The sequence below is a fragment of the Gopherus flavomarginatus genome, chromosome 2 (genome assembly GCF_025201925.1).
Source record: "Gopherus flavomarginatus isolate rGopFla2 chromosome 2, rGopFla2.mat.asm, whole genome shotgun sequence".
Taxonomy (NCBI): domain Eukaryota; kingdom Metazoa; phylum Chordata; order Testudines; family Testudinidae; genus Gopherus; species Gopherus flavomarginatus.
Genome location: NC_066618.1, coordinates 5160393 through 5174483, shown reverse-complemented (window position 1 = coordinate 5174483; position 14091 = coordinate 5160393). Strand labels below are relative to the sequence as shown.

At 46.5% G+C, this 14091-nt stretch overlaps 1 protein-coding gene across 4 annotated transcripts in view; it reads right to left on the bottom strand.

Moving 5' to 3' along the window:
• KIF9 (kinesin family member 9) overlaps window positions 1-14091 on the bottom strand; it is a 37890-nt gene that overhangs the window by 8754 nt on the left and 15045 nt on the right. For 3 of the 4 annotated variants that reach the window (XM_050942494.1, XM_050942495.1, XM_050942493.1), the window contains 8 exons: window positions 13770-13838; window positions 13150-13254; window positions 11625-11680; window positions 10659-10749; window positions 9830-9960; window positions 7638-7835; window positions 5776-5984; window positions 956-1135 (listed from right to left, as the gene is read on the bottom strand). In XM_050942494.1, the coding sequence (XP_050798451.1) occupies window positions 956-1135; window positions 5776-5984; window positions 7638-7835; window positions 9830-9960; window positions 10659-10749; window positions 11625-11680; window positions 13150-13254; window positions 13770-13838 (1039 nt within the window). Of the gene's footprint in view, window positions 1-955; window positions 1136-5775; window positions 5985-7637; window positions 7836-9829; window positions 9961-10658; window positions 10750-11624; window positions 11681-13149; window positions 13255-13769; window positions 13839-14091 lie in introns of those variants that run through there. The other variant, XR_007772828.1, reaches the window with a different exon arrangement.

Here is a 14091-nt window from a genome sequence, read left to right as displayed (position 1 = left end):
TCTGCATTCCATGAAAACACCAAGTGTGTTCGTACGAATGGTCACACCATTGTTTGCACATCAGCTGCTCCAAATATGGGCCAAATCCTGATCCCGCTTGAGCCAATGGTTAGGAATTGGTCCCATGTGCACGTACCTGAATAACACAAGGCATTTGTTTCCGTGTGGGCTGCTCCTGAGAGATGCAAGCTTGTGCCCTGGCATGTTTGTAGAAAACGGAGCAGCTTCCAAATGCTGAGGACTTTGATATGGATACATCTAATGTCATCAGAAATACTGGGTCAAATCCAGGACCCAAGTATAGAACCAGGCCCAAACTGGGTGCCTGGGATGGGGTGCTGCATATCTGCCCAAGTTAACTCATACCAGAAACAAGTGTTATCCGAATGGGGAGGGACCCATGCTAAAATGTATGGCCCAAAGCCCGCAGACACAGGGCCCCATCCTGCAACACTGGGACTTGAGGCGCACTGAGCTCTTACGGGCTTCGGAAAGGTGCAAAAACTGGAGCACCTCGTTCAAGCCTTGGCCCAGTGATGTGCTGCACCACAAGTCTCTGTGTCAAACAAAATGAGGGGTGAAATCCTGGTCTCGCTGAATTCAATTATTACTAGTGGCATCTTGGCATCTGATCCAGAAGTAACTGTGTTAACATGGGAGGACAGAATCAGTAGGAGCTACGTGCCTCCTTAGAAATTGGGTAACACTTATAGAATATGAGCTGCAATGGTGATTAACAAAATCACATTACAGGGTCACTGGGACTCAAGAGTCCCTGGGACTCAAGGGTCCGTGAATTTTAGAGGCTTCCAATTCTGCAGGGACAAATTATTTCATTTAAAAATATGCCCACCTGTTCTGTGAGCACAGTGCAGGGCTTAGAGATCTGAGTGTGATCGAACGCACCAGCAAAAGTGCGTGCCATTTCCAAACCTCTGGCCAGCAACATGAGTACCTGAGATTAGTCTGTTGCGGCACTGATCCACCAGATGCTGACAGTATTGGACTTCTGCTTTCAGGTCCCGCAGTTCATCGAAATCAGACCTGTACTGTTTCTTCAGATCCTTAAGTTTCATGACCAGTAAAAATTCCTCCTCGTCAATTATGATCTGTCCTTCCTCATTCACATACTCCCCTGCAAGGTGAGAAGGACATGACAGGTTCTCACGAGTGGAAGGAGAGTGCCAAAGAACAGGGATCATACATGGAGGTTGACCACACAACTGACATTTCCTTAGATACACTGTTCTACTCCCAGTGGCATGGGGATGGAGTGGTTACTGAACTAGCTGAGATCACAGTTCCTCTTCCAACCCTAATCTTCTATGATACCTCCCTAATCCAAGAGGTACATGACTAAGAGTGGGCCGATTGGGTTGCCTTGATAACTCTTGCAAGACAGACTGTGTGAAGGTATCACTTAGGGATTGCACTCATTGTTCCTATTGCAGAACTCTCACTGATGTCACTGAGAGCAGGACTGGCCTGTTAAGGCAAGACATGGGAGATAAACTAGTCACCCCCCAGAGACCGTTAGCATCCAGCTACCTCCCACATTGAAAACCTCTCCTTGCTCATAGTTCCATGGAATCCTAGAAATGTCAGGTTGGAAGGGACCTCGAGAGGTCATCAAGTCCAGTCCGCTGAGCTGAGACACGACCAAATAAATCGAAATCATCTCTGACAGGCGGTTGTCCAACCAGTTCTTAAAAACCACCAATGATGGGGATTCCACAACCTCCCTTAGAAGCTTAGCCCAGAATTTAACTATCTTTATTGTTAGAATTTTTTTCCTAATATCTAACCTAAATCTCCCTTGCTGCAGATTAAACCCATTGCTTCTTGTCCTGCCTTCAGTGGCCATGGAGAACAACTGATCACCACACTCTTTATAACAGCCCTTAATATAGTTGAAGACAGTTATCAGGTCCCCCCTCAAACTAAACATGCCCAGTTTTTTTTAACCTTTCCTCATAGGTTGGATTTTTTTAAACCTTTTACCATTTTTGTGGCTCTCCTATGGACTCTTTCCAATTTGTCCACATCTTTCCAAAAGTGTGGTACCCACAATTGGACACAGTACTCCAGCTGAGGCCTCACCAATGCTGAGTAGAGCAGGACAATTACCTCCCGTGTCTTACATACGACACTCCTGTTAATACACCCCAGAATGAGATCAGCCTTTTTCACAACTGCATCACATTGTTGATTCATGTTCAATTTGTGACCCACTATAACCCCCAGATCCTTTTCTGCAGTACTATTGCCCAGCCAGTTAGTCCCCATTTTGGCTGTCAATTTGATTTTTTTCTTCTTAAATACAATTATCTTTACTGAATTTCATCTTGTTGATTTCAGATTAATTCTCTGATTTGTCAAGGCTGTTTTGAATTCTAAGCCTGTCTTCCAAAGTGCTGCAACCCCTCCCAGTTTAGTGTCATCTGCAAATTTTTATAAGTATACTCTCCACTCCATTATCCAAGTCATTCATGAAAATATTGAATAGTACCAGACTCAGGACTGACCACTGCGGGACCCCACTAGAGATGCCTTCCCAGTCTGACAGCAAACCACTGATAACTACTCTTTGCTTAGGATCTTTCAACCAGTTGTGCACCCACCTTTCAGTAATTTCATCTAGACCACATTTCCCTAATTTGCTTTTGAGACTGTCATGTGGGACTCTGTCAAAAGTCTTACTAAAATCAAAATACACATCGTATCTACTGCTTTCCCCCCAGCCACTAGATCAGTAATCCTGTCAACGAAGGAAATTAGATTGGCTTGGCATGATTTGTTCTTGACAAATCCATGCTGGCTAATCTTATAACTCTATCATCTATGTAGGTGCTTACAAACTGATTGTTTAATTTATTCCAGTATCTTTCCAGGTATCAAAGTTAGGCTGACTGTTCCATAATTGTCTGGGTCCAATTTGTTCCCCTTTTTAAAGATAGATACAGTAAAAACTTTGTTATCTGGCATGTTGGGGAAATGGGGGGTGCCGGTTAATCAAAAATTTTGGTTATACTTACCAATGGAACCAATTTTCAAAGAATTAGAACACGATAACATGAATAAAGTACAAAATAATTTACAGGTACTCACCAATCCAGTAGTCGTACTGCACTGCAGAGTGGTTGGTTTCTCAAAGCACTTAGGTGTATACAGGTAAAGTTTTCTCTACGGCAGGTTATTTTATGACACTACATATCACTATGGGCAGCGCATGGTGTACACCCAGATGACTAAAAATACAGTTAATACTAAAACTATACTGAACATACTTTAATCTTTCTTTGATGATTCAGAAGGCACTTCAGGATCTTGCAGTGCCTCAGGGTCATCATTATCAACAGCAATTATTGTAGATGTAGACGGTACAGGAGATAGGGTCATTACAGAGTCAGCCCAATGACACCCCCTGGAAGCTGCTTTTTTGAATAAATCCTTGATATCAGCTTGCTTGCTTGTCTTCTTCCTCTTTTACAGAAAAGTAGAGTGCAGAAAATAACCTCCTGGGCAGTATACCAGTCCCAGTTACTAGACCAAAGATTTGTACTGGGACATATCAGAAATGCTGGTTAATACAGCTTGACAAAGTGCCGGATAACACAGCTTTTACTGTACTATGTTTGCCCTTCTCCAGTCCTCTGGGACCTCACCTGTCCCCCAGGGGTTCCCAAAGATAATCACTGACTGTTCAGACTGCTTCAGCTACTTCCTTAAGTACCCTAGGATGAATTTCATCAGGCCCTGCTGACCTGAACACATCTAACTGATCTAACTATTCTTTAAACTTTTCTTTTCCTAGTTTGGCTTGTGTTCCTTCCCCCTTGTTTATATTGTGTTGAGTATCTGGTCCCATTAACCTTTTTAGTAAAAACAAGCAAAACAGACATTAAACACCTCAGGTTTCTTGATGTCATCTGAGGAAGTGGGTATTCACCCACGAAAGCTCATGCTCCAAAACGTCTGTTAGTCTATAAGGTGCCACAGGATTCTTTGCTGCTTTGATGTCATCAGTTATTTGTATTCCTTCCCTGCTAGGTAGTGGACCTGCACTTTCCTTCCTCTTTCTCTTCCTCCTAATGTATTTAAATAACTTATTTTCTTTTACGTTCCTTGCTAAGTGTAACTCATTTGTAACTTAGCCTTTCTGATTTCCCCTCTACATGCTTGTGCTATTCTTCTGTGCTCCTCCTTACCAATTTGTCCATGTTTCCACTTTTTGTGAGATTCCTTTTTGATTGTCAGGTCATTAAAGAGCTCCTGATGGAGCCATATTGGCCTTTTACTACTCTTCCTGTCTTGCCTTTGCATCTGGAGAGTTTGCAGTTGTCTCTCTAATGTTTGCCTCTGATTATGTTACTTTAGTGATTTCCAGCTTCCAGAATAAACCCACCAGTTTGTAGATATGAAATACAAGAGTAAAGACCCAAGTCACTAAACTAAGGGACTGATCTTAGGAGGTTCTAAACACCCTCACTTCATTCTGACTTCAACAGGAGCAGAGTTTGCTCATTAGCTAGCCAAGAGAGCTAAGCACTTTGCAGAACTGGACCCTACATGAAGATGCTCCTGGTAAAAAAGTTGCTATAATGATTGGGCAAAAATCAGTGGTCTCATTGCTGGTGGAATCCCGTGTCCAGTTCTGGTGTCCACAATTCAAGAAGGACGTTGATAAATTCAGGGGGTTCAGAGAAGAGCCATGAGAATGATTAAAGGATTAGAAAACATGCCTGATAGTGATAGACTCAAGGAGTTCAATCTAGTTAGCTTAACAAAGAGAAGGTTAAGGGTTGACTTGATTAGTCTGTCAGTAGCTACATGGGAAACAAATACTTAATAATGAGCTCTTCAATCTAGCAGAGAGAGGTATAATGATCCAATGGCTGGAAGCTGAAGCTAGACAAACTGAGACTGGAAATAAGGTGTATATTTTTAATGACGAGAGTCATTAACTGTTGGAACAATTTACCAAGGGTCATAGTGGATTCTCCATCGCTGACAATTTTTAAATCAAAATTGGATGTTTTTCTAAAAGCTCTGCTCCAGGAATTGTTTTGGGGACGTTCTCTGGCCTGTATTATACAGGAGGTCAGACTAGATGATCACAGTGGTCTCTGCTGGACTTAGAATCTCTGACTCTAGGAACCTGCATGACAGTGTGCAGGTGTAGCAGTACACATACGAGCAAGAAGCTGCAGGATCAGGGCCTGAAAGAATTGACGACTCTTAGAATTTGGTGCCGTTTCGAGTCTTCTTTCCATTTGTTTTGTTTTAGAGCGTTTAACGCCTGAGGCATTCTCACGCAAACGGGGAGCGTGGTGTTTCATATGTCAGGGACTGAGCCAGACCCATCAAATCAAATAGAATGATGTCTACCCTGCATCTAATAGGTTTTACAGTGAATTGGCCTAATTCTCCATTTCATTACACCGATTTTATGCCAGCATAACTCCGCTGAAGTCCATGTGGAGAATTAGACCTTATATCTTTGTATTCAGTCTGGCTGAAACTCACTTCGGCTGCAGAAAGCCTGAGTGACTGGGCTCCGTGTGGTTGAAGTGCAAGGAGATGAGGCAGTGGATTTGGCTGCTGAACCCAAGGCCAGGATGCAGAGGTACAGCACAGACCCCTCTGGCTGCCACTCCAGCCTGTGGCACAGCAGTGGTGTCCTGTAACGTGTTCCAACAGTTACAGCTCAGAGAAATGAAACAAGCTCTCCCTTCTCAGATCTGTGTTGTCCGATCCATTCTGTATGCCACTTACCCTGCTCCTCCCTCTCCTTCTTCTGGGCCCCGAGGGCCTCTTTGGTGATGTCCATCTCCTGTTTTATTAGATTCAGTCTGCGGGTGATCTCGCTCGCTTTCTTCTTCCTGTCGCTGAGGATGGCTTTGTTCTCCTTAAAGATCCGGTTGATCTCACTCCCTCGCTCGTTTTTAAACTCCTCAAATGCCACCAGCTTAGAGGGAGGGGAACTGCACCAAGGTTCAAAGAAGGAGAAAATACAGGAAGGGTCAGTTGCTCCAGCTTCAGGGTTACTTATTGCACCTGAGTGGACTGATAATCAGTGTCTGCAAATTACACCTCAGGGGCACTTTCAGAACCTATTGAACTTGCAGCCTCACGGTGCGCTCACTGTGCTAACCTTCAGGCCTCCTTCTCTCCCGGGATGGCTTGGCCTATACAAGCAATTTATGCTGGTATGACTCCATCGCTCTTCCACACCCTTGAGCGCCGCAGTTACACCTACCTAACTCCCAGTGGAGATGGTGTTATGTCAGTGGGATGGCCTCTCCTGTCGAATAGCTACCACCTCTTGCAAAGGTGGCATACCTTCGCTGACGGCAGAAGCCCTCCCATTGGCACACACAGCGTCTTCACTGACACACTGCAGCAGTGCAGCTGCAAAGGCGTAGCCTTTTAAGTGTAGACAAGCCCGACCACACCAAGAAGGGTTACTTATGCAGAAGCAAAGTTCCCTAGCAGCTGTCTCAGTTGAATCATCCCAGAATGTTGGATCTTATGGATCCAAACTTCTGAGTCTTATTGCCTCTGAGGCCAGTCTGGGAACCCAGGGGAGGAGAACCAGAAAGTGGTCAGCAAAGATCTAAGATTGTGCTGGTATTTTTTATGGATCTACATCTTCGGTTAACCTCCCACCGTCTCCGCTAGGGAGCCACGCCCTTGGGCTAACCTCCCACGGTCTCCTCTAGGGAGCCATGCCCTTGGGCGAACCTACAAGAGGGGTGAGGAGTGTGAATCCATGGAAATAATGGTTCACCTTCAGAGAACTCTTCTGACAGGGGCAAGTTATTTATCTCTTACCTTAAAGGAGCCTACCCTGTATTGATCCCCTAGAAATTGCGACACAGCTAGACAGATGCCTTCATATCCCCATCATGAGAATGGTGATAATACAGCCTTACCTCACAAGGGGGATGTGAGGCTTAATTAGTTAATGTGTGTTAAGCGTTTGTGAATCTAAAGCCCCAAAGCAGCATCAGCTCTGTTACTGAGCAATGGTCACATTTTAGTAGTTCAGAACAAAATGTTAGGGCTGCTACCGCTTACTGAAAAACATGTCCAAGGGGACTGCTTCCTTTGCTGGCAGCAGGGACGTGTTTTCAACAGCAGAGAGCAGAAACAGGGTGGATGCTGGGTGCAATGGCTGGAATTTACCCTGCAGCTCACTTTGAAGCTAGTGGGAGCTGGATCCAAAGCGGGGATGGAATGTCAATTCCCAGGTGGCAAGTGACAGGAATGCCAAATCCAAGAGAACCAAAACCAGGAGACACACCACAATGATGTATTACTGCACTGAAATGCACACACAAGCCACTCCCCATGTATGTGCATGGTGCCCCATTACAGCACCACTGCAAACAGCAAGGTGTGAGAGCAGGAAACCTAGGCCAAAATACCATGGAGTGAGGACAGCTAACACCCGCATCCCTTTTGCTAAACGGAACTATTTCCTCAGCCTTGGCCCTGTCCCCCTGTCCCCATCACAGACCAAGCCTCCTCAGACCCAGCTCAGCGACTGGGCACTCTGTCTGGCTTTGCAGCCTGGATGACCCCACCTGTTTAGCTTTGCAAATGGAAAGTGCCTCATTAAGGAGAAAGGTTACCTCGGTCGGTGGGACTCCTCCTTGGGCACTGACTCTGAGCGATGTGTTTCAATACTAGCTGCATCCTGCTCCCGTAGTAGTCCCTCCTTCACATCCAAATCCTTTGTGGAACTTACCAGCTGACTCCTTGATGGGGAAACAGAATCCAGATCTTTCCCCAAAACAGGGCTTCCTAATCCTTCCTTCCTGGTAGTGGGGCTAAGAGGAAAGAGATGGTTAATTTCCGGCATATGACAAAATACTGATAGTAAAACTACACTGCAGAAACCAGTTCTGATTCAAGAACTGGAGGTCTGAGCCTTCTCCTCTGAAGTTAACAGTGAAAGTTCTGCCAACTTCAGTGGGCCAGGAGCCATTGTCTCTATTGTCACAGCTCCCTACTTGCAAACCTAGAGGGACCTCTCTGAATATAAAATCTGTAGGAATAGCAGCACACGCAGGATCAACTTCTTGTGAAGGTTCTCAAGAAGTCCATTCGCATGCACAGGTTACACGGGCCTGGCTAGGGCACATTAAGAGACTGAATATACAAGTGTCTGCTTGGAGCAAGCAGCAGGCACTGGACACCCATCTACCCTCAAGGGAGCCCCGTAGCAGAGTCCAGAAGACCTGGCTTAGCCCCCAGTCCAGTTTAAGGAAGAGGAGTGAAGAGTCTCCTTAAACTGGCCTCCGTGAGTTTGTTCAGCAAGGGACACCCAGTGTGAGATGAAAGAGATGACAATGGACGCTGCATGTTAGTGCGGGGAAGCACTCTAGCATCAACCAGGGCAGCACACCCCAGCACCCCTCCTGGACCCAAAAACGTGCAGGGGAGATGCTCCCCACTCAGGGGTACTAGGACTGAGGTGGTGCCTCCTTCCCCCATGTGGTCTTGGGGAACAACTGCAAGGAGAAACCAGCCCGAGACTCCAGCCAGCAGGAGCAGAAGCAGCCAGAACAGGGGCCTCTGGACATTCAGAGAACGTTTTACTGTTCTGACTGGACCTTCTCTGCCCTGTGCTGATGGGCTGTTTGCACCAACCCTCCCTCTAGTCTCTTTAGCTCAGGTTCACTCCACATCTGCTCCTCTTACTCTCTGCTTCCCCTCCCTTGTCCCTCTCACCCCCTTCCCTTCCCATTTTGCTGATCACCTTCTAACTAAACCCACCCAACAACAAAACCATGCCACTAACATGCCATGTGCTGCCATCACATTGGTCACTCTGCTGGTGTGTTCTATCCCTTCCCCATTCTGTGCCTGCCTGGGGGAGGGACTATCTACTACTCTGAGTCTGTACAGCACCTAGCACAGTGGGGCCCCATTCTTGGTTTGTCCTTCGGTGCCACTTGTAATAAACATGAGAAGTCGTTTGCAGTAAATCCTGCAAATACCAGACTTTCACAAAACCAAACGGATTTGAGTCTGACACTGACTGTGCAAAGATGCATTCTGAGGGGCAGGTTTGGTCTTTGTCATGGGCGGTATGTAATGGAGGCCCAAATCTCATGCTACCAGTGGGGCAGCAGTGGATTTGAGGCCCCCAGAAAAATCTCCTGCCACAGCCACAGGGCAAGAGGCGCTCTCACTCCCTGTTGTGGCCCTGGGGCCGTGGCAGGGGCACAGAGCTTTTCTGGTCTTCAGGCAGCTTGAGGGAAGGAGCGAGTGGGGGCAGGGCCTGGGGGGAAGAGGCGGAGTGAGGGTGGAATGGGGGCAGGGCCTGGGGGGAAGGGGGTCAGATTATGGTGGGGCCCTGGGCAGAAGAGGTAGAATGGGGAAGAGGCTCAGGGCCTGGAACTCCGGCCAGGGTGGAGCTCTCAGCCCCCTTCGCACTCACCCTAGCCATGGCCATTGTGGGGAGGGGCTGAGAGCAGCAAGTGGGGACGCAGCCTTGGCCAGAAGGGGTGGGGCAGGGTCTAGCCTCCCCTAGGGGAAGCTTCACCCACTGCCCATCGTCTTTGTGATCAGGCCACAACCATGTATCAACACCAATCCTAGTAGGCCAGGACCTCCCCATTGAAACAAACACAGAATATCACGAAGGCTATTGGGGCTGTTTCTCCACAGCCTTCTCCCTTGGGCAGCTACTCACCCCTGTAGGTGCAAAGCAGCCCATAAATCCCTTGTTATGTCACTGCCATAGGGAAGATTTTCATGAATGGAGAAAGACACCTGACTAAAGGAGAGGGAACAGCTGTTTTATATGTCAACTCACCTAAGCTGCTCTTTGGCTTTCCTGGCTTTAACTTTCTTCCCGCCGGGTTTGGATAAAGGAACAACTCCAATCCCAAAGCCCTGTCCATCCACTTCCCCCACTAGATGGCCCTCTGCATCAACCAGGCCTGCCTGAAAACAGAGGAGGCTGAAGATGTGAATACAGAAGTATTAGCCCTGCCGATGTCCAGCTTGTGAGAACTAAATACTCTGCTCAGAGGGGTAAGTCTGTCTAATTCCTTAATCTAAGTCCAGATTCACCTCATGGCATTTTGGCGGAAAAAATCATCTTAAAGGTGAACTGAGAAGCAAAAAAGCCCTTGGAATTATTTTCAGATTCATGTGCTGAGTGTTCCCACTAACTAGGTTTGGAGAAAGTACGGACTTACGTCACAGAAATAGGTTTAAACTAACGTTTAAAATTTTGTCCTCACGCCTTTATTAAATCCTACTGTATTTTCTGTTTCTTTGATGGTATCCTAGAATGCTTCATTCTGACACCTCACAAATACCAGAAATCTCACTGTAATCATGGTATCACTAATAATATCAGAGAATGACACACTCTGGGTTATCTTCATTCAACGAAGGAGGAGTTTGCAAGAGGATTTCATAAGTAAAATCTGATTTCTGTCAGTGACTCAACAGCATGGCTAAATGGCCCGTTCAGCACCGAAATCTGCTTAACTGGTGCAGCTCTACTGACTTGTAGCAGCTCTGTTCTTCTGTCATCCCCATCACCATGGTAGCTCAGGGCCTTGGATTTAAATGGTTCCTCTCAAGTAGCGTAGGAAGAATTTGAGGCAGAAGGTCAAGTCCCAGAGCCCTACCTTCTGAGCAGCAGTAATGGCTGCAAAGTCACTTTTGTCTATCAGGGTGTATTTGTTTCGTAGTCTGGCTTCCACTTCCTGTTCCTGTTGGCTGGGGAGAGATAACCACCCTTTTCATTGTGCTCAAGAGAAAATTTCATACAGCCCCAAACTTGTAAATGTGTCTTACTTCAAAAGAAAGCAGTGTCTAATATCACCCCTATGTCTACCTCTGCACTCCTTTCCTCCTACTCCCCTTCCTGCTTCCTGCATTCTTCCTAAGCCGCTCTCCTTCATGCACCTGTTCGGACCTCCTATTTTCTTCTTCCCACCCTTTTCCCACGCTGTCCCTTAGGCCTGGAAATCTCCTCTATTAAGACACGCATACATTTCACTAGCTTTTGAAATACTTTAGGGAGCCTTTTTTATGGCCCAAATAACACGACTCCACAGTAGTTTATCCCTGGAGGGTGGAACCACCATAAGACCTGATCTTCATGCTTTATTTTAGCCCCATAAAAGGATTCCCTGAGGCACAAAATCCATGCAAAACACCAACACATGGATCTGGACCAGTCTGGATTCCTGTGGAACAGGAATGCTCACCCGGTGACATACCACAGACTTGCCACTTCCCTCCTCAAAGCCCAAATCTTCCTGCAGTGACATCATGTTACTTTTGTAACTGTAGCATCTGACCCCTCCTGATCAGACACCAGAGCACACTTAACCAACTCATGGAGCCCATCATCCAAAGACCAGCCTCATGATCTATAGGTGCCACTGGGTTAGCCAGCAGCAGCTTCCCCCTGACCGAGCCATCAGGAGTTGGGCTGAGTGTCTCACAACTACAACTTATTCTCTGCATATTCTATGACATCACCAGCGGTGTCATGACACCGTGCTGTGCTGTCACAGACAGACACTTGCTTGGTGGAGAGTTTCTAAATCTTATCCAATGCACACACCCTGGCTACAATATCTTACCTTAAAATCACTTTGAACTGGTTAAATACCTCTTGGATTTGCCTGATGTTCATTATCTGAGGAAGAGATACATACATTGAAGATATAATGGGAGATAGGTCACATTCACTGTGGTCACATTCACTGTGCAATGTTTAAAAAACTTGCTTTATAAGGCTGGTTCATATACTTAGAATCCCAGGGCCCTATTCTCTAGCCTTAGGATACAGATAACTCAACCCTTGAATCCTGTACCGGGAAAATCAGACCCCATGTGGCTATGACCATCACTCATTGTTCATGCTTCTTGAGTGGGCTTTAAGAACAGAGGAGTCTATCCAATAGGCTGAGGCAGGTGCCAGCTGTGTAGGTATCCTGTACGACCCCAGAGGTCAGGAACTGTTAGCCAATTATCAGCCAAAGTGTAACACACAACATTACGCAGGAGGCAGGCCATGCTGCTCTCTCATCACTCACACACTGCTAAGTCTATCTAAAGTACGTATCTGGTTCCCAGCGCCAGAGTATCTGAGCCCCTCACAAGCTTTAATGCAGTGCTATTATCCCCATTGTACAGACTAAGGCCCAGATCAATCAATAGAAGTTAGGAGCTTAAATGCCTTTGCGGATCTGGGCTTAAGGCACTTACATGGGGTCATACATAGAGTCTGGGACTTAGATCTCCCAAGTCCAAGGCGAGTGGTCTAACCACTGGACCATCCTTCCTCTCTAGGAAGTCTTGAAATACATTCTCCCCACTCCCAGAGATGCATCCTTCCTGCTAAAAGATTCCATGACCCCATTAAGGACATGTTTCCCTATGAGAAACTCCTTAGTCCTTCCCTGCTCCTACTTAGACTGACCATCCCTAACCCTAAAAGATTCACTGGATTCCACAAAAGCCAACTCTCCTCAACCCCCATCAGCTGCAGGAAAATTATCTGGGACCTTTGAGGATGGGAGAAAAGCAAAGAGTAGAGAGACGGGACTGTAGTGCCCCAGAAGTTCCCCTCTCCCAGAAAAGGTGGAACACTTTTTGAACAATACTTTGGGAACACATCTCTTTGCCAGAAACTGGGAGTGGATGATGGGGATGGATCACTTGATGATTACCTGTTCTGTTCATTTCCTCTGGGGCACCTGGCATTGGCCACTGTTGGAAGACAGGGTACTGAGCTAGATGGTCTGACCCAGTGTGGTTGCTCTTATGTTCTTATGACATGGTTTTACCCAGATGGAGAATTCTGACACTGTCTTTTTAAGGAAGTTCAAAGCAGACCATCCCACTGAGTTTGAGGTCAGGTGGAAGCCTCCTAGAGCTTCCTACTCACTTAAGGGGAGAAAAGAATGAGAGGAGAAGGCAGGTGTCCAGAGTTTTCCTGTAAATACCAGGGAAGTGTTCAAAAAGTTAGTGCCACCTTTAATTCTAAATTCATTTCCTCCACAAACTGATTTCATTCCCTCTAGCTGAAAGAGCCTGGCATCCAGCCAAATATAACCAGCTGAACAATTTGTACAAGCCCCTGCCAGTTAGGTAGCTACTCACATCAATATCGTCTGTGGCTCCTTCTAGGTACCTGCGGACTTGAGAGTTAATCTCTGCTATCTGGATTTCATTCAGAGGGTCATAATTCACCAGACAGCGGTTGACCTAGGGATGAAAAGGTGAACAGCTGAACTGCAACAATTTACAATGAGCTGGGCAAATGCTAGCCTGACGGTCACCTGGCTGTGCTCTGCCTTGTCATGGCAGGTTTAATTCTTTTTTTCTCATCCTGTAGACTGGCTGGGCACTAGACTCTGGAGTTGGCTGGGAGTGGTGCACTCCCTGCCTCTCCCTTCTGAGCAAATTAAGGACAGGTACTGATGGGTTTTGAAAGGCTATGCTGTCTGGCATCCAGGACTCTGTGGGTTAATGACTATGACATGGAACCTTGTGGAATGGGAAATTAACAAGAGGGAAAACTGGTGGGGATCCCTCAGAACTCTGTCTAAACTCAAAGGACTCCACAGGGACACAGTGGGAAAGCAAAAGCTTGACAAGCATGGATATAACTGATCCTAGAGATAAATTAAAATCAAGATAAAGCACCCACTAAGATCCCCAGCAAGATGGCTTAGAGAGAAAGCACAGGCAGCAATTAACGGCTGCAGCCTGTTCCTTACCAAGCTGTCATGCATGGCTAGTTCCTGCTTCAGAAGAATAATCTCCTTCTCCAGATTCTTGACCATCCGCTAGCAGGAAAACAAAAAGATGCCAAGTGACCAAGTGCTACTAGAGAAAGAACTGTCCAAAGCCACTTCAGATTGGCTGCTGGCATGTGTGTAGTTTGGTGGGGGGCTGGGGAGGCGTTGCCCCAAGCCTAAGGCAGGCATGGAATTTGCCTCCCCATTGGCTTGACTGGAGCTGTCCCCCACAAATGTAGACGTCAAACTAAACCTACGGCTGCTGAATAAAATCTCAGCTGTGTAGCAGCTCCCAGAGAAT